This window comes from Herpailurus yagouaroundi, unplaced genomic scaffold (assembly GCF_014898765.1).
Source record: "Herpailurus yagouaroundi ecotype Mexico unplaced genomic scaffold, PumYag 189, whole genome shotgun sequence".
NCBI classification, from domain to species: domain Eukaryota; kingdom Metazoa; phylum Chordata; class Mammalia; order Carnivora; family Felidae; genus Herpailurus; species Herpailurus yagouaroundi.
The window spans coordinates 1,837,692-1,865,447 of NW_024412420.1; the positions used below are offsets into that span (position 1 = coordinate 1,837,692).

General features: G+C 36.0%; 1 protein-coding gene across 1 annotated transcript in view; it reads right to left on the bottom strand.

The window, feature by feature from the left end:
• Positions 1–27,756, bottom strand: part of BRIP1 (BRCA1 interacting DNA helicase 1) — a 210,707-nt gene that overhangs the window by 116,602 nt on the left and 66,349 nt on the right. Inside the window, 4 exon segments of the mRNA XM_040496925.1 lie at positions 6,805–6,966; positions 11,763–11,903; positions 12,021–12,186; positions 15,117–15,271. Of these exon segments, the coding sequence (XP_040352859.1) occupies positions 6,805–6,966; positions 11,763–11,903; positions 12,021–12,186; positions 15,117–15,271 (624 nt within the window).

Genomic DNA, 27,756 nt, shown 5'->3' on the forward strand with positions numbered 1-27,756 from the left:
TCACAAACTGTGAGATCATGACCTGAGCCGAAACCAAGAGTTGGATGCTTAACTGACTGAGCTACCCATGCGCCCCTAAACAACACATATTTTAAACAACCAACAAGTCAAAAAAGAAATTACAAGAGAAATTAGAAAATACCTTGAGAAATATGAAAATGAGAACACAATATACCAAAACTTAAAGGATGCAAAGAAAGCAGTGCTAAGAGAGATATTTATAGCTATAATGACATGCTTTAAAAAAAAGAAAGGGGCACCTGGGTGGCTCAGTCAGTTAAGCGTCCAACTTCGGCTCAGGTCATGATCTCATGGTTTGTGAGTTCAAGCCCCCTGTCAGGCTCTGTGCTGACAGCTCAGAACCTGGAGCCTGCTTTGGATTCTGTGTCTCCCTGTCTCTGTCCCTCCCCCACTCATGCTCTGTCTGTCTCTCTTTCTCTCTCAAATACATAAACATTAAGAAACATTTTTTAAAATAAATTTAAAAAAGGAAGATCTCAGGGCGCCTGGGTGGTTCAGTCGGTTAAGCATCTGACTTTGGGCTCAGGTCATGATCTCATGGTTCATGAGTTCGAGCCCCACATCGGGCTCTGCACTGATAGCATGGAGCCTGCTTGGATCCTGTCACCCCCCTCTGACTACCCCTTCCCTGCTCTCTCTCTCAAAAATAAACATTTAAAAATAAATAAATAAAAATTAAAAAGGAAGATCTCAAATTAATAAACTAATTTTGTGCTTTCAGGAAGTAGAAAAAGAAGAGCATGCTAAATCGAAAACTAGCAGAAGGAAGGAAATAATAAAGATCACAGAAGAGATAAATGGGAAAAAAAAGAATAGGAAACAGCAGAGAAAATCAATAAAGCCAAAAGTTGGTTCTTTGAAAGGGTAAAAAAAAAATTGACAAAACTTTAGCTAGAATGACTGTGGGGGGGGGGGGAGGGTAAGACTCAAATTACTAAAACCGCAAAAGAAAGAAGCGACCTCACTACCAATTTTACAGAAATAAAGATTATAAAAAACATCACAAACAATTGTATCTCAACTTGGATAGCCAACATAAAATGGACAAATTTGAAGAAATACACAATCTATAAAAACTGAATCATGAATAAATAGAAAACCTGAATAGACTTATAACTAGTAGAGAGATTGAAACAGCAATCAAAAATCTTCCAACAAAGAAAATCCCTGAACCCAGTGGATTCATTGGTAAATTTTACAAATCCTTTAAAGAATTAACACCAATCCTACTCAAACTCTACCAAAAAACTGAGGTGTAGAGAATATTTACTAACTTATTCTATGAGGCTAATACTACCCTAAGAGCAAAGGCAGACAAAGATATTAGAAGCAAAAGAAACTGGGGCGCCTGTGTGGCTCAGTCAGTTGAGCATCTGATTTTGGCTCAGGTCATGATCTCATGGTTCATGAGTTCAAGCCCCATATCAGGCTCTCTGTTGTCAGAGCAGAGCCCACTTTGGATCCTGTATCTCCCTCTCTTTCTCTCCTTCCCTCACTTGTGCTCTCTGCCCCTCCCCCACTTGAGATTTCTCTCTTTCCTCTCTCCCTCTCTCTCTCTCTCTCTCAAAAAGCAAAAGAAACTATAGACAAATATCTCTTATGAATACTGATGCGAGAATCCTCAACAAATTCAGCAACCAAATTTAGCAACATACTAAAAGGATTATAACCGAGACCAAATGGGATTTATTCCCAAAATTAAAGAGTAGTTCAACATATGAAAATCAGTTAATGTAACATATAGAATTAATAGAATGAAGAACCCCCCCAAAAAAGCCACATAATTATTCTCAATTGATACAGAAAAAGCATCAATGACAAAAAAAAAAAAAAGTGAATAAACTAGGAATACAAGGAAACTTCCTCAACATTATAAAGCAATATATGAAAAACCCACAGCTAATATCACACCCAATGAAACAACCCACAATGCCACTCTGCACCATTTCTATTCAATATAGTAGTTTAAGTTCTAGCCAGAATAATCAGGCAAGAAAAAGACATCCAAATTGGAAAGGAAAAAGTAAAATGATCTCTGTTTGCCAATGATATGATCTTATAATTAGAAAACTAAAGATCCCTCCCAAATATAAAGCCAATAAATTTAGTAGTAAAGTTGCAGGATACAAAATCAAGACACAAAAATCAGTTCCCTTTCCAAACAACAGCAATGAACAACTGGAAAAGGAAGTTAAGACGACAACCCATTTACTACAGCATAAGAAATACTCAGAAATAAATTTAACCAAGAAGGTTAAAGAGTTGTACTCTAAAGCTACTAAATACTGCTGAGAACAATTAAAAAAAGACATAAATAAAAGGAAAGACATCCCATGTTTATGGATTGGAAAAATTAACATTATTAATAATACTACCAAAGCCAGATACAGAGTCTTTGGAATCCCTATCAAAATCTCAATAGCATTCTTTGGCAGAAAAAGAAAAAATCCATTCTAAAATGAATAAGGAGGGGTGCCTAGGTGGCTAGTGGTTGAGCGTCAGATTCTCGATTTCAGCTCAAGTCATGATCTCATGGTTTGTGAGTTCGAGCCCTGTGTCAGGGCTGTACTGACAGCACAGAGCCTGCTTTGGATTCTCTTTCTCCTCACTCTGCCCTTCCCCTGCTCGTGTGTGCTCATGCTCTCTCTCTCTCAAAATAAATAAATAAACTTAAAAAAAATGCATAAGGAATCCTGAGGAGCTCCAAATAACCAAAACAATCTTGAAAAAGAACAAAATTAGAGGATCCACATTTCCTGATTTTAAAACTTACTTTAAAGTTAAAGTAATTGAAACACTAATGGCATAAGGATAGACTTACAGACCAAGGACACAGAATAGGAAGTCTACACATAAGTCCTTGCATATGTGGTCAATGGATTTTCAATAAGGGTACCAAGACCGTTCAATGGAGAAACGGGAAACTTTTCAACAAATGATGCTAGGAAAAGTGGGTATCCACATGCAAAAAAAATGAAGTGGACCCATACTTTACACCATACATAAAATTATCTCAAAATGGCTAAAATATCTAAATTTAATACCTAAACTATTAAGTCCTTAGAGAAAACATAGGGGGAAATCTTCATGACACTGGATTTAGCAATAATTTCTTGGTTATGACACCAAAACACATATAACAAAAGAAAACAATAGATAATTGAACTTGATCAAAATTTCACAATTTATAATTTTTGTGTACCCAAGAATGCTATCAACAGCGTGAAAGGCAACTCCTAAAATGGGAGATGATATTTATAAAGCATGTATCTGGTAAGGGATTAATATATAAAATATAAAAAGAACTACAGCTCAACAATAACAACAAAATCCTTATTCGAACATGAGGAAAGGACATGAATTAAACATTTCTCCAAAGAAGATACACAAATGGATAATAAACACAAAAAACATCACTAGTCATTAGGGAGATACAAACCAAAACCACAAGGAGATGCCACTTCATATCCATTAGGATGGCTATTATCCAAAAAATAGTAAATAACAAATGTTGGCAAGAATGTGAAGAAATGGAAATCTTTATGAAATGCTGCTTTCTGAATCTAAAATTATACAGTTGCTGTGGTAAACAGCATGATGGCTCCTCAAAAAGTTATACAGATTTACCATACGATATAGCAATACCATTTCTAGCTATATATTCCAAAGAACTGGAAGCAAGGGCTCAAACAGGTAACTGTATACCAATGTTCATAGCAGCATTATTCATAATACTCAAAAGGTAGATCCAACCTAAGTGATCACAGAAGAATGGATAAACAAAATGTGGTACATACACAAAATGGAGTATTATTCAGGCATAAAAGTGAAATTTTAATACATGCTACAACATGCATGAACCTTGAAAACAAAAATTATATTAAGAGAAATAGGCCAGATACAAAAGGACAAATATTGTATGATTCCATTTATACCCAGAATAGACAAATTCTTACAAACAGAAAGAATAGAGGGACTGTGGGTAGAGGATCTGGAGAGCTACTATTTCATAGCTATAGAATTCCTGTTTGGGAAGATGAAAAAGTTGTAGAAATAGACAGTGTTTATGGCTGAATAAATTACAAATATATTTAATGGCAGTAAATCGTACACCTAAAACGGTTAAAATGATAAATTTATGTTATGCATATTTCACAATTTAAAAAAAAGGAATAACAATAAATATCAGAGGAACAGATCAAAGATTTGAGAAGTCTCTGAGGTATAGAACTGAAAAGTGAGAAGCCAGAGGACTATTGGTTTTCATTATAATCATTTTATATTATTTGTGTATAAGGATTAATTTGATAGCAAATTTATTTTTTAAAGCTTAAAAAAAGGAATTATATTGGGGCGCCTGGGTGGCTCAGTCGGTTGAGCGTCCGACTTCGGCTCAGGTCACGATCTCACCCATGAGTTCGAGCCCCGCGTCGGGCTCTGGGCTGATGGCTCAGAGCCTGGAGCCTGCTTCCGATTCTGTGTCTCCCTCTCTCTCTGACCCTCCCCCGTTCATGCTCTGTCTCGGTCTCAAAAATAAATAAACGTTAAAAAAAAAATTAAAAAAAAAAAAAAAAGGAATTATAATAATGAATTCAACAAATGAAAAACTGGGGAAATGTTGATATGTACTATAGGGAATTAATACCCATGTGATCTATTAAGTCCATAAAAATTAATAAAAAAGATACAGTATAAGCAGACAATAAATTAAAATAAATAAGCAAACCCCCCAGAACTATCAATCCACTATTAATAAAAACAATTAACTAAGACAGAAATAAAATGTTTGAAAGCTTATTTGATTATCTTCTCATTCTTTTTAGTTGAAAAAGTAGAAACAGAAAATTTTATAATCCATTCATTAGGCCAATTTATAAATCTGCTAAAAAAGTATATTTAAATGTTACAGTCTCTATAGTCACCCAATAATCAATCATCAATTTCAGTAACTGTAAAATTAATACTGTGCTATATCTATTCCAAAAATTAAATTTAGGAGGTAATATTCCGTTTATATTTAGAGTAGTTACTTTTCTTTTACCAAGTAATGTATTTCACCTCAATATATTAATAATTAGGATGTATTTTCAAACTGCTGAACCCAGCTAACAAAAACTACATCATTTGAGAACACTGCTACAAGATGATATGGCATACTGTTCAATGGTCTGTTTTCTTTCTCACTGTAACTTTTCCAATGACAATTGTATTATTGTCAATTTAAATACCTTTATATTAGATTTGGTTTTCCTCCATATATACACTAAAAAACCCAAGAAACAAAAAACAAAACCCCAAAAAACCATACCAAACTGCTTACTAGCATATAAACAATCATTCTTACCATGTCTTTGAAGCCTAGTAGAATATGAAATTATTTATTCAACTGGGCATTTCATGGCTCACTTTTGTGATCATGATTGGGAAATATAAAAAGGTATTTATTAATGTATTGAGATTTTACTTTTCTTAGCTCCAAGCTTAATTATTAGTTTTCTTTAACATAGCTGTTTGGTGTAAATGTTCACACTTTGGGATAAATATTGCTTTCTTTTAAGAATTTTTTAAATGTTTATGTCCATTTTTTTTCTGGATATTCTTGTAAAAAAAAAACAAAACAACTATCTGATTAAATTTCTTCTGAAAGCAATTCTTTCAATTTATCTACAGGAAGACTAATTTACTGTATCGGGCTAAAAAAGTATGTGTCTTGGTCCCATTTGGGCTGCTATAACAGAATACCTCAATAGCTTTTAAACATAAGAAATGTATCACTTACACTTCTGGAAGCTGGAAAGTCCAAGATCAAGGCACCAGCATGGTCACATTTGGTGAGGTCCCTCTTTCTGGTTCATAGCTGGCATCTTTTCTGTATGTCCTCACATGGTAGAAGGGGCAAGGTTTCTCTCAGTGTCTCTTTTATTAGACACTAATCCTGTTCATAAGAATTCTAACCTCGGGACTTAAGCACCTCCCAAAGGCCCCACTCATAATGTCACCATCTTTAGGGGTTAGGATTTCAACATATGAAACTTTGGGAGGACACATTCAGGTAAAGCAGTATGTACATAAATGGAAAAACAGTAGCAGAGTCAAAAGTATTTCAGTATTGCCATTCAAATATATTATTTATTTATGCTACTATCCTTACATATACAACTTCCAATGAGAAAATAAAAGGAAATACCACTTTTCTACACTGGAATTTAGCTTGGATTTTGATAAAGTATGATTTTACTCTCAGAAATTATATGTAGTCTTAATAATTTAAATATTAGGACTAAAATACACTATGTAACTCAATTTTACACAGTATTATTAAAAACCAGAGTGACTTTAAAAACAAAAATGTCTAAAAAACGTTGAAAAAAAAATTTATAAAAAAAAAAAACAAAAATGTCTAGCCTCGCCAAGAACATGAAGTAAAAAGATGGGCAACAAAGAAAGTCTGATTTTAGATTCAGATTAATGAAACATTCAAAAGTATAATTTGTGAAAGTGAAAATGAATATACTTTTTCCCGTCTACTATGAAAAAAATCAAGCTGCCCCTAAAAATAAAAATAATGTACACATCATAAACAGTCCTCATATAACAAACACTGCTTGAAGACTTTTAGTGTTTTAGAGTTTCAAGTAAAACAGTGAATGGACTATCTCAATCAATAAATAAGTAAAATATATGATACTTAGAAAATTATAATTCCTGTTGCTTCCTGGAAACTTACCATGGTAATCCCATGTGATTTTTTAAAGGCAAGAGAAACAATAAATATTCCCTTACCTTGTAAGATGGCAAGAAACACAAAATTCCTTGGCTCACAGTCTGACACACAGATAACACAAGTGCGCCCACTTCATCCTGAAACTCGAAAGTTTCTGTGTGCTGGAAGGTAGCACAGAGATTCCGACCCTTGGGACCTGACCCAATGGTGCCAACCCAAACCTAGAATATAAATATGTATTAGAGTCATGCCTGAACCAGGCAGGCAAATTAGCATTTAGTTGGGAGCCTTAATTACGTATATTACGTATATTACGTAATTAGAGAAACTTTATTTTTAAATTGTTGGTGTTTCTCTATTTTCATTAATTAATTATATATAAATCTAAATTATAAAAGTTTTACTTTAAGCGCATCACTGACCACTCAGGATACAAGAAAAAATTACTTTTCTATTTCCTAAACAGTTTTGTAAAACTAAACATGCAACAAAATTTTGTTGGATAATGTAAACAAATGAAATGAGTAAATCAGAAATGATTCCAGACTATTAGATGAAGGCTTGTATGATCTGCTATAGGTAAGTCTTTAAGACTTGACTATGGTAAGAGTTATGAATATACTCAACAAATTTACAAATTCACTGATGCTCAAAGATCTGTAGTCCTAAAAAATCAGACCCACCAAATTTTGGTTATTTGTATTTATATTCATTTATATTCATACAGATCTAGTATTAGTGTGATTTGACTAAGAGAAACTAAAAACTTTACTGGTAATCTACAGACAATATAAACACTTCAGATTGTTGAAACTAATAGCCCTATATTTTCAAATAATGTATGAGACTGAGGTACATTTTACAAGATGACATCTAATGGACACCAGTTTAACCAACTTTTAACTAAATGATTAACTAGTAATAAGATAAACTGATATTAAGTGTTTTCCTGACATGATGCAATGGGAAGTAACAGTATCACCTATATAGTATTGTTACCAAACTGTTTAACCTGAATCTTATCAACAGGAAACAATCAGATAAAATCCAGATTATAAGACATTCCTCAAGATAACTGCTAACTTGAATTCTATAAAAATGTCATGAAAGACAAAAAAAATAAAAGGCAAAACAACAGTTTTAAAGACTAAAGAGAGATGAAAGTCAAATGCAATACATAATATTTGATTGGATCCTGGGTCAAGAATAAACAAAATAGGGGCACCTGGATGATGGTCAGATTTCAGGTCAGGCCATGATCTCTACGTTCGTGAGTTCCAGTCCCACATCAGGCTTGCTGCTGTCAGCGCAGAGCCTGGTTTGGATCCTGACCCCTTCTGTCTGCCCCTCCCCCACTTGCAGTGTGTCTGTCTGTCTGTCTGTCTCTCTCAAAAATAAACATTAAAAAAAAAAATGGGAATGCAAGCTGGTGTAGCCACTCTGGAAAACAGTATGGAGGTTCCTCAAAAAATTAAAAACAGAACTACCCTACGACCCAGCAACTGCACTACTAGGTATTTATCCAAGGGATATAGGTGTGGTATTTCGAAGGGACACATGCACCCCCATGTTTACAGCAGCACTATCAACAATAGCCAGAGTATGGAAACAGCCCAAATGTCCATTGATGGATGAATGGATAAAGAAGATGTGGTATATATGTACAATGGAGTAGTACTCGGCAATCAAAAAGAATGAAATCTTGCCATTTGAGCTATGTGGATGGAACTGGAAGGTATTATGCTAAGTGAAATTAGTCAGAGAAAGACAAATATCATATGACTTCACTCATATGAGGACTTTAAGAGACCAAACAGATGAACATAAGGGAAGGGAAACAAAAATAATATAAAAACAGGGAGGGGAACAAAGCATAAGAGACTCATAAATATGGAGAATAGAGGGTTACTGGATGGGGTGTGGGAGGGGGGATGGGCTAAATGGGTAAGGGGGCATTAATGAATCTACTCCTGAAATCATTATTGCACTATATGCTAATTTGGATGTAAATTAAAAAAAATAAAATTAAGTATTATGTTGAAAAAAAATAAAAAATAAAAATAATTTTCAATTCATGAAGCATACCAAAAACAAACAAACAAACAAACAAACAAACAAAATAAAAAGATATAAAGACATTTTGGAAATAAATAGATAAATATAAATATTGACACTATTGTACCAATTTTAAATTTCCTTAGTATGATCATGGTATTGTGGTTATATAGGATTATGAAATTGTTCTTTTTTTAAAGTTTATTTGAGAGAGAGAGAGAGAGAGAGAGAGAGAGCAAGCAGGGGAGGGGCAGAGAGAGGGAGAGAATCCCAAGCAGGCTCCCCATTGTCACCATGGAGCCTGATGTGGGGCTTGAACCCACTAACTGTGAAATCAAGACCTGAGCAGAAATCAAGAGTAGGATGCTTAACCAACTGAGCCACCCAGGTGCTGCAGATTATGTAACTGTTCTTGAGAGACAGTCTCAACTAATTAAGGGCAAATGTCATGATGTCTACAAATTACTTTCTAATAGTTTATTCAAAAATGTACATTATACACATACACATATATAATGTGATTGTTGTTAACATTTTGCAGTTTTCCTCTTCTCTCTTTCATATGTACACATGAAAAATGTTAACATTGGTGAACCTATGTGAAGGGTATAAAGATGTTCACCATATTAATACTACTTTTTATACCTTTCTGAAGTTTATAATTGTTTAGAAGTTGAGGGCATCAATAAATGAATGGACAACCAAAATGTGGTATTACATACATACAATGGAATATCATTCAGCCTTAAGAAGGTAGGAAATTCTGACTCAGGTTACAACATGGATGACATCATGCTAAGTGAAATAAGCTAATCACAAAAAATATCTATGATTTCACTTATATTAGAGTATCAAATTCATAAAAATAGAAAGTAGAAGGGTGGTTACCAAGGGCTAGGAGGAGGGGGAAATGGAGAATTGTTGTTTAATGGAAAAAGAATTCTAGTTTTGCAAGATGAAAAAGTTCTAGAGATTGGGTACACAACAATGTAAATATACTTAACAAGATTGAACTGTACCCTTAAAAATGGTTAAGATGGTAAATTTTGTTACATATATTTTATTACAATTAAAATAAAAATCATGTTTTATAATCAAAAACTCAAAAAAAGCCAAGAGTTTACTCTTTAAAAAGATTAATAAAAAGGATAAACTGTACCAACACTGATAAAGAAAAAACATAAAACCAGAGAATACAAATTGATAATATCAGGTAGGGATAAGAACATGGCTACAGAGTTCATAGATATTAAAAAGATAATAAGACATTTTATAATAAAAAATAAAGTTTTAAAAAGTTGGGTGGGGACACCTGGATGACTCACTCGGCTAAGCACCTGACTCATGATTTCAGCTCAGGTCATGATCTCACTTTGTGAGTTCAAGCCCTGCACTGGGCTCTGTGCTGACAGTGTGGAGCCTGCTTAGGGATTCATTCTCTCTCTCTCTCTCTCTCTCTCTCTTTCTCTCTCTCTCTCTCTGCCCTTCCCCAACTCATGCATACACGGTCACTCTCAAAAATATATAAAGAAACTTCAAAAAAAGAAAAAACATTAGGGGTAAATGTTACAATAAAATTCAACAGAACAATTATCATTTTTACTATTATAATCCATTGACATTATAGGTTAAATAGTTTTTTGTGTACTAGTTTGAGAACTTAGAGCCTATAATACCATTCTTATGAGAAAATATACTAAATTTATTAATAACTTCCCATGTTTATTTGAACTCTGAAGGAAGGTACTTAAAACTGTGGAGCATAAAGTGCTTGTGATGAGCACTGGGTGTTGTATGTAAGTGTTAAATCACAAAATTCTAGCCCTGAAACTAATATTACACTGTACGTTAACTAACTGGAATTTAAAAAGAAAGTTTAAAAAAAAGTGGAACATATATTTTTCCTTCACTATTGTTTACAGCAATGTTTCCAAAGAGGAGTACTCTGCCATTATAGAAAGCACAACTCTTAGTTATATAGTAGCTTAGCATTCCAGGCCCCCACCTACTAAATATCAATAGTTCCTGCCAAGTAACTGTGAAAACCAAAATGTCCTCACAAATACACCTTGTTGGTTAAAAACAACAGCTTTATAAAGAACTAGAATTGTGTTAGGCACACAAATGATGCTCAATATGTAGCTAACTGCTTTAAATGACTTCATAAAAAAAAAGAGGGTAGATTGACAAATGACAGCTCAAATGTTCCTAGGGAATTAAATAACATATATTGTTCTAAAACATTAAAATTTTAAGTTATATGACTCATGAGAGTTTTTAATTCATTTCAGATATTCAAACATATGCTGAATATTTGGTAACTAATGCCAGGTATTAATCTAGGTGCAGTGGAAGAATGGGAACATGGAAGGAATAAAAAAATACCACTGTCTAATGGAAAAAAGAAACACATGAGCAAAGAATTATGCATAGGAACTATGGTAAAGATGTTAAAATTTTTAAGTTTATTTTGAGAGAGAGAGAGAGAGAGAGAGAGAGAGAGAGAGAGAGACAGCGTGGGTGGGGGAGGGGTAGAAAGAGGGAGAGCCTCTGCACTGCCAGCACAGAGCCCAATGAAGGGTTCCAACCCACTAACTGTGAGATCATGACCTGAGCCAAAACAGAGTTGGATGCTCAACTGACTGAGCCACCCAGGAGCTCCTTGTTTTGTTTTTAATTCTCATTTTTAAAAAAAAAAACCCTAAAAAATATTTAAATGAGGAAATTGCAATATAGTCTTTGCATCTAAAGTGTGTATTTTTACTCACTAAACTCAAGGAATGCTATTTATCAGTATTTCCCTTGGTTGACACTACTGAGTAGCTGACAGATTTTCTTTTATTCTAAAGCTAAGATGTTGGATTTCCTACAGGATCTGTTTGCTAGTATTTCAGGTATCTTCTAATTTTTTTATATAAAATTATATTGACGTAAAAAGATTGAGAGCCTTCAGAAAACTAACCTGTGAGTTATTAATGACATGATTAGCCTCCAGTTGGATACTAAAAGTAACACCAAGTTCTGATGAAAAGGATTTCATTGGTGATAACGTCCCAGATGTCAAAACAATGGTCCAAACTTTGCCATTAATATCTGAAAAGGCCTAAAAGGAAACATTATTAAATACATAAGATCATCTTTAAAACAGTCAAACATATTTATGTAATTGTTGGTACTGAGCAAGATGACAAAATTTTCATTTACAACATGATAGGCTTACCACAGCTGGATTTAAGCACCAAAAATTTAGCACGCGAACTGCAGTTTTCTGTCTTACACGTTTCCTACTTTTTGCTTGAGCAAAGAATTCATTTTTATCTGAAGAATCAGTCTGATTTATCCAAGAATAAGTCTGTTGAATAGCAACTTTATAATCATCTGCAAATCTGCATGAAAATAAAATGGTAATTAAATGCAAAACTTCATGAAACATATGATGTCCCAGATACATACAATGTAAAAACTGATTATATTAAAACTAAATTGAAAGTCATGGTATCTTCCCACTCAAAGATAACATTTTCCCCACCAACAACCCCCACCACTAATTAAATTAAACTCAGTAACTCTGATAGAAAATGAATCATTAAATCTTACAATCAACTTTCTCACTTAGAGATTAGATATTATCTAAATATCCACCCCTTACCATTTCCCATTCCTACGTTCAAACAATACATAAATCACGGCAGAAACAGAATTAAAATCCAGGTCTCTAATTCCTAGTCCAGAGCTCTTTGCATTCTGTGTTACATTATCAGCTACAAAACAGATAATAGGGTATCATTAAAGAAACTAAACAGTGGATTATACTTTTTTATTACATGAGAAAAATGGAGAGAATTTTTACTGAAGATTTCAAAAGTTTAGGAAACTAATTACAAAATTTAAGTTCCTTTAAAATATGGGTCTCAGTCTTCATTAACTTTTAATGAAGATATTGATTTTTGTGATGCCATCCAACTTATAATTTTTCAATAAGAGGCTATACACACTTCAACTTACAGAATAAAACTAGTATTCCCTACCATGTCCTCACAATAATATTTACTGTTAACTTCATCTCTAGAGAGATCAGATCTCAAAGTTCAAGTCAGGACCCTAAAATCTGTGGAGAGAATTTTATAAATGTACAGGGAGCTAAAAACTATAAAACATTTAGAAGAAAACATAGGGAAAAATTTTTATGATACCATATTTGGCTACATTTCTTGTATATACCAAAAACACAAGCAACAAAAGAAAAGACAGATAAACTGGGTTTCATCAAAATTTAAAACCTTTTGTGCATCAAAGGACACTATCAGAGAATGAGAAGACAACCAAAGAATAGAAAATCTTTGATTTTCTATGTATCTGATATGGGATAATATCCAGAATATATAATTAACTCTTACAACTCCACAACAACAACAACAACAACAACAACAACAACAACAACAAAAACCACAACCCAATTCAAAAATGGGCAAAGGAGGGGCACCTGGGTGGCTCAGTCGGTTAAGTGTCCAACTTCAGCTCAGGTCATGATCTCGCAGTTTTTCAGTTCGAGCCCCATATTGGGTTCTGTGCAGACAGCTCAGAGCCTGGAGCCTGCTTCAAAGTCTGTATGTCTCTTCTCTGCCCCTCCCCCACGCGTGCTCTGTCTCTCTCTCAAAAATAAATAAATACTTTTAAAAATGGGCAAAGAGGGGTGTCTGGGTGGCTCAGTTGGTTGGGCATCTGACTTCTGGTTTCAGCTCAAGTCAGAAACTTGCAGTTTGTGGGTTCAAGTGCCACATGGGGCTGTGCACTGACAATGCTAAGCCTGCTCGGGATTCTCTCTCTCTCCCTTTCTCTCTTCCCCTTCCCCGCTGGCTCTGTCTCTCTCTCAAAATAAACTTAAAAATTTTTTTTTAATGGGCAAAGGATGCAAATAGACATTACTCCAATGAAAACCTGCAAATGGACAATAAGCATATGAAAGGATGCTCAACATTACTAGCCATTAGTGGAGGGTGGGTAAATCAAAATTATAAGCAGATACCACTTTATACCCATTACGATGGCTATTATCCAAAAACCAGAAACAAGTATTAGCAAGGCTGTAGAACAACTAGAAATATTGTGCATAACCATGGGAATCTAAAATGTGCAGCTGCTATGGAAAACAGTGTGTTGGTTCCTCAGATAGTTAAATATAGAATACCATATGATCCTGCAATTCCACCGCTAGAGACTCAAACAGATACTTGTACATCAAAATTCACTGTAGCATTATTCACAATAGACAAAAGGTGAAAATAATCCATGGTACATACATACAATGGAATAATCAGCCATAAAAAGGAATGGCATTGATCTATATTACAACATGGATAAACCTTGAAACCATTATGCTAAGTGAAATAAGTCAGATGCAAAAGAACAAATATATGATTCCACTTTTGGGAGATATCTAAAGGACAAATCAATGGAGATGAAAGAATAGAGGTTACCAGAGATTGTAGGAAGAAAGAAATGAGATATAGAGATCCTATCTGGGCTTATGAAAAAGTTCTGGAAGTGGATGACTGCACAACAATGTGAATAAACCTAATGCTACTAAAATATATATTTGAAAAATGGTTAAAATAGTAAATTTTATGTTATGTATATTTTACCATATAAAAAAAACCAGGAACCAAATAGTACTACAATTTAATAAGGGGTAGAGTGAGGGGAGTTAATTCTTTCTCATATTCCACATTTCACTAGATAGAGGCTTTATGCAATAAGAAAGAGACTTTCTGACACTGGAAGAAACATATCTAAAACTACACTTAAAAGGTAAATGTTTAAGTTCAGTCATATACAACTAAAAATTTAATGCTGAATTAACTAATAAGATGTATTTAAAGTATATTTATTTCAATAATCATTTTCATTAATAAAGACTAATTTCAATTGATCTAAGTCTGTGCCAATAAGTAAGAGTAATATTTACACCACTTATTTACAATGATCTTAGGTACTCACACAAAACAAGTATGGATTAAATACATACTAGTACCCAATAAAATTAATATTTTTAAGATGAAAAATACAGAGGCGCCTGGGTGGCTCAGTCGGTTGAGCATCCGACTTCGGCTCAGGTCATGATCTCATGGGTCCGTGAGTTCGAGCCCCGTGTCGGGCTCTGTGCTGACAACTCAGAGCCTGGAGCCTGTTTCAGATTCTGTGTCTCCCTCTCCCCTGACCCTCCCCTGTTCATGCTCTGTCTCTCCCAGTCTCAAAATAAATAAACGTTAAAAAAAAAAATTAAGATGAAAAATACATATCATATGTATTTACTTACTTGCTGTTTTGCCTAAAAAGATAGTCAAACACCATAAAAAGTCCTTTGAGTATTATTTGAGTTGAAGCACTAATAATCGGTACTTCTCTTGTCTCCTCTCTACCATGAATTGGTAAGACTTTTTCTTCTTTTTGAAGGACAGAAGAAAAATGTCCCTGAAAGAAATTACTGTTATTAAGTATACTGCAGGAAATGGGAAGAAGAGGAAAAAAACCTCTCAAAACTATAATAAAACGCAAATGAAATATACATTGAAATTTGAGGAGAACATTACCAATACACAAGTGCTAAAAGTATGTTTTAAATTCCCACATATTCCAAAATTCTCTTCAGAGTTCAAGACTCTTTAATAATAAGTTGTACACTTAGGAAGTTCATTACTTCTTCAGGCAATTAGGGTATTATTTAGCACCCTTCAAAAGTCATGAACTAGGCATGTCTAGTGGGCCCAGTTTTTAGAGCAGGCAACTCTTGATCTCAAAGTTGTGAGTTCAAGCTCCATGTTGGGTGTAGAGCTTACTTTAAAAAAAAAAAAAAAAAAAAAGAGAGAGAGAGAAGAGAAGAAGAGAAAAGTAATGGACTAAATAAAAATGTACCAAATGGTTTCTCCAAGGAGCTTAAGAGTTGATACGCCACCTAAATGCCTGAATTATTTCCAGGGAGTATTCCAACAATGAGAATAATATGACTGCATGACAAGGAAAATCTTAAAAGTGACTCAAGGAAATAATACATGCTAAATACAGAATGTATACTAACTGGCTCATTTGTTTTCATGTGACTAATAAGTTTTAATACAGATAGAAGTGTGGACATAAAAGGGACGCCTGAGTGGCTCAGTCCGTTAAGCGTCTGACTTCAGCTTAGGTGATGATCTCGCGGTTTGTGAGTTCGGGTCCCTTCTCAGGCTCTATGCTGACAGCTCAGAGCCTGGAGCCTGCTTCAAATTCTGTCTCCCTCTCTCTACCCTCCTCTGCTCGTACTCTGCTCTCTCTCTCTCTCTCTCTCAAAAATAAATAAATCTTAAAAAAAATAAAAAATAAACTGCTTAAAGCAAACTAAAAAAAAAAGTGTGGACATAAGAAAAAAGAAAAATACGCATTCACACATTGTGAAAACTGAATATTGAAGCAAAAGATATTGGTGACAACTCTGATGTTTGACAATAAAGTATGTGTTCAATAAAAATAAAATGGGAAAATAGTTAAGATAAACTAAGACATAATATTAACATTCAGATATATTTTGAAATAATACACATCTAGAATAAAATTAGTTTCCACTGAACATTGAAGGATACAAATAGAAAGATTTTTGAAAAAGAAACAAAAAATGAAAACATTAACTTGGAAAAACATTCAGGACTACAAATTATTAACGAAAAACAAGTATTCAATTGTTCTTTTTTGTTAATTTTTTTTAATGTTTATTTATTTTTGACAGAGAGACACAGCCTGAGTGGGGGAGGGGCAGAGAAAGAAGGAGACCTAGAACATGAAGCAGGCTCCAGGCTCTGAGCTGTCAGCACAGAGCCCGACGCAGGGCTCGAATTCATGAGCAGTGAGATCATGACCTGAGCCAAAGGTGGACGCTTAACCAACTAAGCCACCCAGGCGCCCCTCAACTGTTCTTTTTAAAAATCAAGTCCCCTCAGCAATACTTTATATAAAGGCTACAATTCTTCCCCAACATTGGCAGAACACTGGCAATTTACTCTGTAAAACTACAGAACTTCTGAATAGACATTTTTCCAAAGAAGACATTCAGATGGCCAACTCTCACATGAAAAGATGGTCAACAACTAATCATTAGGGAAACATAAATGAAAACCACGTGAGATACCACTTTACACCTGTCAGAATGGCTAGACTCAAAAAGACAAGAAATAAAAAAGTGTTGGTAAGGATATGGAGAAAAAGGAACCCTCTTGTATTGTTGGTGGGAATGTAAATTGGTGCAGCCAATGTGGAAAGCACTATGGAGGCTCCTCAAAATATTAAAAGTATAAATACATTATCCAGCAATTCCACTATTGGGTATTTAGCCAAAGAAAATGAAAACACTAATTCAAAAAGACAAATGCACCCCTATGTTTACTGCAGCAATATTTACAATAGCCAAAATATGGTAGCAATCCAAGTGTCCATACATAGATGAACAGATAAAGATGTGGTGTATATATACACACAATGGAATACTACTCAACCGTAGAAAAGAATGAGGTCTTACCATTTGTGGCAACATGGATGGACTAGAGGCTATTTTGCTAAGTAACATAAGTCAGAGAAAGACAAATACTACATGATTTTACTTACATGTGGAATCAAAAACAAAACAAATGAATAAACAAACAAAAAGCAGACAAAGACTCATAAATGCAAAGTACAAACTAATGATTTGCCAGAAGAGGAGTGGGAGATACAGACTTCCAGTTTGGAATGAATAAGTCACAGGGATAAAAGGTACAGAATAGGGAATAGTCAAAGGTACTTTAATAGCATAAGATTGTAGCATAGCATAACATAAAGACTTGTTGAATCACTAAGTTGAAAGTAATGTAATACGTGAAAACTAATGGAACGTTGTGTGTCAACTATATTTAAAAAAAAAAATTTTTTTTTGAAAGAAAGCCCAAACTACAGAAAATCCTCAACTACTGAAGGTAAGGCAATGTACTAAAAACACATGGACTGAATAAAATTCTACATATTGAATCATGAAACTACTCCAAGGCTACTTCTGCCTAGGTTACCTAAAAATTGACAAGTGGGTTTATAGATAAATAGAAAACTATGCATATTTATTTACCAGTAATTATTACTTCACGGGACACATAAAGTTGTATACAAATTTAACCTAGTAAGCTACATGATAGTTACTATCATAAGCTATGATAATATGTATACACGATAATGACATACACACCGAATATTAATTATGGTGAAAGAATGAAGAGAGGAGAAAGGTAAAGAGAGGAAAAGTAGAAAGAGAGAGGAAAAAGAGAGTGAGTGTGTGAGAGACTGAAAGGGAGAGACAGTGTGTGTGTGTAAAGGGGATAATGCATCATCATACATTATAGGAAGTCAATAGAGAATATCTAAAATTGAAAACTCAAAAGCAGCAGAACTCAAATGTTACTTAGAAAACGGGTTAAATATCAGAAAAAATCACAAGAAGAGTTAAAAGTGCCACTGGGGGGCGACTGGTTGGCTCAGTCAGTTGAGTGTCAGACTTCGGCTCAGGTCATGATCTCGCGGCCTGTGGGTTCGAGCCCGCATCAGGCTCTGTGCTGACAGCTCGGAGCCTGGAGCCTGCTTCGGATTCTGTATCTCCCTCTCTCTCTACCCCTCCCCCGCTCATGCTCTCTCTCTCTCTCTCTCTCTTTCTCTCTCTCTCTCTCTCTCTCTCTCTCTGTCAAAAATACATAAATATTAAAAAAAAATTTTTTTTAATAAATCAAAGTGCCACTAGGAAGTGAAAACTGGGATTGAGAAGGAGTGGGGCAGATGAATGCTTTTCTTGATGGTACTGACTCTTTAAATTATATACATGCTACTTGTGTAAAAATTAACTTCTAAAAATTTAATAATCAAAATGTTGAGTTTCTTAGCTAGCTAGAATTAAAGGAAATTTCCTTAACCTAATAAAAATGTAACTATAAAAATCCTACAGCACCTATCGAATGGGAAAAAATTTACAAATCATATATCTAATACAGTGTTCATATCCAGAATATATAAAGAACTTACAGTCAATAATAAAAGACAACCCAATTTCAAAGTAGGCAACAAATTTGAATAGAGATTTCTCTAAAGGAGATATATAAATGGACATTAAGCACTTGAATAAATGCTCAACATTAGGAATTATGAGGGAAATGAAAATCAAACTACACTGAGGTACCACTTCATTTCCCCTAGAAAACTATAAGAGATAACAAGTATTAGTGAGGATGTGAAAGAAATCAGAATCCTTGTACACTGTTGATGGGATTGTAAAATGGTGCAGCCCCTTTGTAAAACAGATTGCAGTTCCTCAAAGTTAAACACAGAACTCTCTCAAAAATAAACATTAAAAAAAAAGTTTTTAAAGGGGGGGTTGGGTGGGGGGACGGCGCCTGGGTGGCTCAGTTGGTTAAGCATCTGACTTCAATTCAGGTCATGATCTCACAGTTCATGAGTTCAAGCCCCACATCAGGGTCTGTGCTGATAGCTCAGAGCCTGGAGCCTGCCTTGGATTCTTTGTCTCCCTCTCTCTCTGCCCGTCCCTGCTGTGATCTGTCTCTGTCTCTCTCAAAAATAAACATTAAGAAAAATTAAAAAAAAAAAAGTTAAACACAGAGTTACCAAATGGCCTGGCAATTCCCCTAAGTATATACCCAAGAGAATTAAAAATATAAGTACACATAAAAATTTGGACATGAATGGTAAAAGCATTATTTTTTTTTTAATTTTTTTTTCAATGTTTATTTATTTTTGGGACAGAGAGAGACAGAGCATGAACGGGGGAGGAGCAGAGAGAGAGGGAGACACAGAATCGGAAACAGGCTCCAGGCTCTGAGCCATCAGCCCAGAGCCTGATGCGGGGCTCGAACTCACAGACCGCGAGACCGTGACCTGGCTGAAGTCGGACGCTTAACCGACTGCGCCACCCAGGCGCCCCAAAAGCATTACTTATAATAGACAAAAATAGAAACCACCCAAATGTGTCAAGTGATAATGAATAAACAAAATGCAGTAGATTTATACAATGGAATATTATTTGGTAATAAAAAGGGAATGAAGTATTCATGAATGTTACGACATACATAGATGAACCTTGAAAACATACACAATGAAGGATACCAGTCACAAAAGCACCATATCATGTTTCCATTTATGTGAAATGCCTAGAATAGGCAGGTCTATAGAAACAGAATGTAAATTAGTGGTTTCCAGGAGCTGGGGGAGAAGGAAATAGGGAATGCTTGCTAATGGATACACAGTTCTTTATGAGGTGATGAAAATGTTCTGAAATTAGATAGCAGTGATAGTTGCATAACTCTGTGACTATACTAAAAATCACTGAATTGTATGCTTTAAAATGGCAAATTTTATGGCATGTGAATTATATCTCAGTCTAGCTGTTAATAAAAAATAAAAGAATTTTAAAACAATACAGTAGACATGTTACTAAAGGATGTAACACTAGTAATATAGCCTCTTTTAGGTAGCAGTAAGACCAAAATGGGTTTCACTGCCCGTGATAAACAATGCTCTAAAAGTCTGTATTGTAAATATGTCAATTCTTTATAAATTAATCCATAAACTCATTGCAATTCCAATCAAAATTCCAACAGATTTTTCATAGAAATTTACAAGCTAATTCTAAAATTCAGTTGAGATCATCCCAAAGGAAAAGAACAAAGAGGAGATACACCCTACCACTATCAATATTTTTCTAATGCCAGAGTAGTCAACAAATATGACAGTTTAGATAAACAGAATCATAGAACAAAGTCCAGAAATTAATTCACAAATAAGAGAAAATTAGATATAAAGGCAGAAGTGTCATTATAAATCAGAGGAAAATGGATGGATTATTTAGTAAATGATGCTGTGAAAATTATCCATAGAGGAAATAAAATGGATTCCTAACCTCACAATATAAACAAAAATGAATCCTAGGCTAATTAAAAATCTTTATTAAAAAAATAGTAACACTTTTAGAAAATGTACCACAAGATAGGGAAAGACTGCTAAAACTAAACTCAAATACAATTCATAAAACACTGATAAATTTGAATGCACTAAAATAAAAAACACTTACAAAAATACTCTATAAACAAACCATAGATACAAGAATATACATACAATGCAATAAGCAACAAAGAATTAGTATTTTGAATATATAAAGGAATAGCAATGTATACAAAGATACATTTTCAAGGATGTTCACGGCAGAATTGTTTCTTATCCTTGGAAAACTGGCAACAACTTATATTTCAAATGACAGATTATCAAGTAATTTAGAATATGTGTACTCACAAAAATGCTACATGGCAATTAAAACTCATGTGAAAAAATCTTTATTAAAATAGTAAAGTACTCATAGTACACTGTTAAGTCAAAAGAGGCTATAAAGAAACATGTATCATATCAGAAATCTATTTATGTTAAGGATATATGCATAGAATAAGAGAGACAGTCATAAATCCAAAAGTTAATAGTGATCATGTTTGGTAGTTTTTCTTTTTCCTTTGTTTTCTTTTTCCTTTCCATGTCTTTGTACTTTCCTAATTTTTCCTTGACATATATTTTATTTGTACCTTTTTAAAATTAACGTATAATACATAGAATGCACTAGTCTTAAGTATACAGCTCCCTAAACACACACACACAGACACACGTAACCAACACTCACTAAGGAAACAAAACATTTTTTGAATCCCAGATGGTTCCATTTTGCTCCTCTCAGCCCAAATTGCTCCTTACTGTTGCACAGTAGCAACCAGTATTCTGAATTTGGCTAACATAATTATGTTTGTCTCTTCTTAAAATTCATAAAAATAAAATCATACAGTTTGTACTCTTTTGTGTCTGGTTTCTTTTATTCAACATTATGCCTGCAAGTGGCAGTGGTTCATTTGCATAGTGGCAGTGGTTCATTTTTTAAATTGCTGTCTAATATCCTACTATATGAATATCTCAGTGGTTCATTTGCATAGTGGCAGTGGTTCATTTTTTAAATTGCTGTCTAATATCCTACTATATGAATATCTCAGTGGTTCATTTGCATAGTGGCAGTGGTTCATTTTTTAAATTGCTGTCTAATATTCTACTATATGAATATCTCACAATTAATTCATTTCACTGTTAATATGAACCTTTAATATGCAAAGTTTATGCAAAACAGTCATGAAAAGATGTCACAATATGGACATTATTTATGATATCATATTGCATTTTAAAAGCAGGGCACATAAGACTTTCGGGGAAGATGGCAGCGTAGGAGGACGCTGGGCTCACCGCGCGTCCTGCTGATCACTTAGATTCCACCTACACCTGCCTAAGTAACCCAGAAAACCGCCAGAGGATTAGCAGAACGGAGTCGCCGGAGCCAAGCGCAGACGAGAGGCCCACGGAAGAGGGTAGGAAGGGCGGCGAGGCGGTGCGCGCTCCACGGACTGGCGGGAGGGAGCCTGGGCGGAGGGGCGGCTCGCCGGCCAAGCAGAGCCCCCGAGTCTGACTTGCAAAAAGCGGAGGGGCCTGACGGACTGTGTTCTGACAGCAAGCGCGACTTAGCGTCTGGGAGGTCATAAGTGAACAGCTCTGCTCGGAAAGCGGGAAGGCTGGAGGACAAAGGGAAGGAGAGCTGCTGAGCCCACTGACGACAGAGCTCAGTTTGGTGGGGAACAAAGGCGCTCGCCAGCGCCATCTTCCCCGCCCATCCCCCAGCCAAAATCCCAAAGAGAACCAGTTCCTGCCAGGGAACTTGCTCGCTCCGCGCAAACACCCAACTCTGCGCTTCTGCGGAGCCAAACCTCCGGCAGCGGATCTGACTCCCTCCTGCTGCCACAGGGCCCCTCCTGAAGTGGATCACCTAAGGAGAAGCAAGCTAAGCCTGCCCCTCCTGCCCCTGTGCACCTTGCCTACCCACCCCAGCTAAGACGCCAGATCCCCAGCATCACAAGCCTGGCAGTGTGCAAGTAGCCCAGACAGGCCACCCCACCCCACAGTGAATCCCGCCCCTAGGAGAGGGGAAGAGAAGGCACGCACCAGTCTGACTGTGGCCCCGGCGGTGGGCTGGGGGCAGACATCAGGTCTGACTGCGGCTCCGCCCACCAACTCCAGTTATACACCACAGCACAGGGGAAGTGCCCTGCAGGTCCTCACCACGCCAGGGACTATCCAAAATGACCAAGCGGAAGAATTCCCCTCAGAAGAATCTCCAGGAAATAACAACAGCTAATGAGCTGATCAAAAAGGACTTAAATAATATAACAGAAAGTGAATTTAGAATAATAGTCATAAAATTAATCGCTGGGCTTGAAAACAGTATAGCTGACAGCAGAGAATCTCTTGCTACAGAGATCAAGGGACTAAGGAACAGTCACGAGGAGCTGAAAAACGCTTTAAATGAAATGCATAACAAAATGGAAACCACCACAGCTCGGATTGAAGAGGCAGAGGAGAGAATAGGTGAACTAGAAGATAAAGTTACGGAAAAAGCGGAAGCTGAGAAAAAGAGAGATAAAAAAATCCAGGAGTATGAGGGGAAAATTAGAGAACTAAGTGATACACTAAAAAGAAATAATATACGCATAATTGGTATCCCAGAGGAGGAAGAGAGAGGGAAAGGTGCTGAAGGGGTACTTGAAGAAATAATAGCTGAGAACTTCCCTGAAGTGGGGAAGGAAAAAGGCATTGAAATCCAAGAGGCACAGAGAACTCCCTTCAGACGTAACTTGAATCGATCTTCTGCACGACATATCATAGTGACACTGGCAAAATACAAGGATAAAGAGAAAATTCTGAAAGCAGCAAGGGGTAAACGTGCCCTCACATATAAAGGGAGACCTATAAGACTCGTGACTGATCTCTCTTTTGAAACTTGGCAGGCCAGAAAGAGTTGGCACGAGATTTTCAGTGTGCTAGACAGAAAAAATATGCAGCCGAGAATCCTTTATCCAGCAAGCCTGTCATTTAGAATAGAAGGAGAGATAAAGGTCTTCCCAAACAAACAAAAACTGAAGGAATTTGTCACCACTAAACCAGCCCTACAAGAGATCCTAAGGGGGACCCTGTGAGACAAAGTCCCCAGAGACATCACTACAAGCATAAAACATACAGACATCACAATGACTCTAAACCCATATCTTTCTATAATAACACTGAATGTAAATGGATTAAATGCGCCAACCAAAAGACATAGGGTATCAGAATGGATAAAAACACAAGACCCATCTATTTCCTGTCTACAAGAGACTCATTTTAGACCTGAGGACACCTTCAGATTGAGAGTGAGGGGATGGAGAACTATTTATCATGCTACTGGAAGCCAAAAGAAAGCTGGAGTAGCCATACTTATATCAGACAAACTAGACTTTAAATTAAAGGCTGTAACAAGAGATGAAGAAGGACATTATATAATAGTGACAGGGTCTATGCATCAGGAAGAGCTAACAATTATAAATGTCTATGCGCCGAATACCGGAGCGCCCAAATATATAAAACAATTACTCATAAACACAAGCAACCTTATTGATAAGAATGTGGTCATTGCAGGGGACTTTAACACCCCACTTACAGAAATGGATAGATCATCTAGACACACGGTCAATAAAGAAACAAGGGCCCTGAATGAGAGGACATTATATAATAGTGACAGGGTCTATCCATCAGGAAGAGCTAACAATTATAAATGTCTATGCGCCGAATACCGGAGCGCCCAAATATATAAAACAATTACTCATAAACACAAGCAACCTTATTGATAAGAATGTGGTCATTGCAAGGGACTTTAACACCCCACTTACAGAAATGGATAGATCATCTAGACACACGGTCAATAAAGAAACAAGGGCCCTGAATGAGACATTGGATCAGATGGACTTGACAGATATATTTAGAACTCTGCATCCCAAAGCAACAGAATATACTTTCTTCTCGAGTGCACATGGAACATTCTCCAAGATAGATCATATACTGGGTCACAAAACAGCCCTTCATAAGTATACAAGAATTGAAATTACACCATGCATACTTTCAGGCCACAATGCTATGAAGCTTGAAATCAACCACAGGAAAAAGTCTGGAAAACCTCCAAAAGCATGGAGGTTAAAGAACACCCTACTAACGAATGAGTGGGTCAACCAGGCAATTCGAGAAGAAATTAAAAAATATATGGAAACAAATGAAAATGAAAATACAACAATCCAAATGCTTTGGGACGCAGCGAAGGCAGTCCTGAGAGGAAAATACATTGCAATCCAGGCCTGTCTCAAGAAACAAGAAAAATCCCAGATACAAAATCTAACAGCACACCTAAAGGAAATAGAAGCAGAACAGCAAAGGCAGCCTAAACCCAGCAGAAGAAGAGAAATAATAAAGATCAGAGCAGAAATAAACAATATAGAATCTAAAAAAACTGTAGAGCAGATCAACGAAACCAAGAGTTGGTTTTTTGAAAAAATAAACAAAATTGACAAACCTCTAGCCAGGCTTCTCAAAAAGAAACGGGAGATGACCCAAATAGATAAAATCATGAATGAAAATGGAATGATTACAACCAATCCCTCAGAGATACAAACAATTATCAGGGAATACTATGAAAAATTATATGCCAACAAATTGGACAACCTGGAAGAAATGAACAAATTCCTGAACACCCACACTCTTCCAAAACTCAATCAGGAGGAAATAGAAAGCTTGAACAGACCCATCACCAGCGAAGAAATTGAATCGGTTATCAAAAATCTCCCAACAAATAAGAGTCCAGGACCAGATGGCTTCCCAGGGGAGTTCTACCAGACGTTTAAAGCAGAGATAATACCTATCCTTCTCAAGCTATTCCAAGAAATAGAAAGGGAAGGAAAACTTCCAGACTCATTCTATGAAGCCAGTATTACTTTGATTCCTAAACCAGACAGAGACCCAGTAAAAAAAGAGAACTACAGGCCAATATCCCTGATGAATATGGATGCCAAAATTCTCAATAAGATACTAGCAAATCGAATTCAACGGCATATAAAAAGAATTATTCACCATGATCAAGTGGGATTCATTCCTGGGATGCAGGGCTGGTTCAACATTCGCAAATCAATCAACGTGATACATCACATTAACAACAAAAAAAGAGAAAAACCATATGATCCTGTCAATCGATGCAGAAAAGGCCTTTGACAAAATCCAGCACCCTTTCTTAATAAAAACCCTTGAGAAAGTCGGGATAGAAGGAACATACTTAAAGATCATAAAAGCCATTTATGAAAAGCCCACAGCTAACATCATCCTCAACGGGGAAAAACTGAGAGCTTTTTCCCTGAGATCAGGAACACGACAGGGATGCCCACTCTCACCACTGTTGTTTAACATAGTGCTGGAAGTTCTAGCATCAGCAATCAGACAACAAAAGGAAATCAAAGGCATCAAAATTGGCAAAGATGAAGTCAAGCTTTCACTTTTTGCAGATGACATGATATTATACATGGAAAATCCGATAGACTCCACCAAAATCTGCTAGAACTGATACATGAATTCAGCAAAGTTGCAGGATACAAAATCAATGTACAGAAATCAGTTGCATTCTTATACACTAACAATGAAGCAACAGAAAGACAAATAAAGAAACTGATCCCATTCACAATTGCACCAAGAAGCATAAAATACCTAGGAATAAATCTAACCAAAGATGTAAAGGATCTGTATGCTGAAAACTATAGAAAGCTTATGAAGGTAATTGAAGAAGATTTAAAGAAATGGAAAGACATTCCCTGCTCATGGATTGGAAGAATAAATATTGTCAAAATGTCAATACTACCCAAAGCTATCTACACATTCAATGCAATCCCAATCAAAATTGCACCAGCATTCTTCTCGAAACTAGAACAAGCAATCCTAAAATTCATATGGAACCACAAAAGGCCCCGAATAGCCAAAGTAATTTTGAAGAAGAAGACCAAAGCAGGAGGCATCACAATCCCAGACTTTAGCCTCTACTACAAAGCTGTCATCATCAAGACAGCATGGTATTGGCACAAAAACAGACACATAGACCAACGCAATAGAATAGAAACCCCAGAACTAGACCCACAAACGTATGGCCAACTCATCTTTGACAAAGCAGGAAAGAACATCCAATGGAAAAAAGACAGTCTCTTTAACAAATGGTGCTGGGAGAACTGGACAGCAACATGCAGAAGGTTGAAACTAGACCACTTTCTCACACCATTCACAAAAATAAACTCAAAATGGATAAAGGACCTGAATGTGAGACAGGAAACCATCAAAACCCTAGAGGAGAAAGCAGGAAAAGACCTCTCTGACCTCAGCCGTAGCAATCTCTTACTCGACACATCCCCAAAGGCAAGGGAATTAAAAGCAAAAGTGAATTACTGGGACCTTATGAAGATAAAAAGCTTCTGCACAGCAAAGGAAACAACCAACAAAACGAAAAGGCAACCAACGGAATGGGAAAAGATATTTGCAAATGACATATCGGACAAAGGGCTAGTATCCAAAATCTATAAAGAGCTCACCAAACTCCACACCGAAAAGCAAATAACCCAGTGAAGAAATGGGCAGAAAACATGAATAGACACTTCTCTAAAGAAGACATCCGGATGGCCAACAGGCACATGAAAAGATGTTCAGCGTCGCTCCTTATCAGGGAAATACAAATCAAAACCACACTCAGGTATCACCTCACGCCAGTCAGAGTGGCCAAAATGAACAAATCAGGAGACTCTAGATGCTGGAGAGGATGTGGAGAAACGGGAACCCTCTTGCACTGTTGGTGGGAATGCAAATTGGTGCAGCCGCTCTGGAAAGCAGTGTGGAGGTTCCTCAGAAAATTAAAAATAGACCTACCCTATGACCCAGCAATAGCACTGCTAGGAATTTATCCAAGGGACACAGGAGTACTGATGCATAGGGGCACT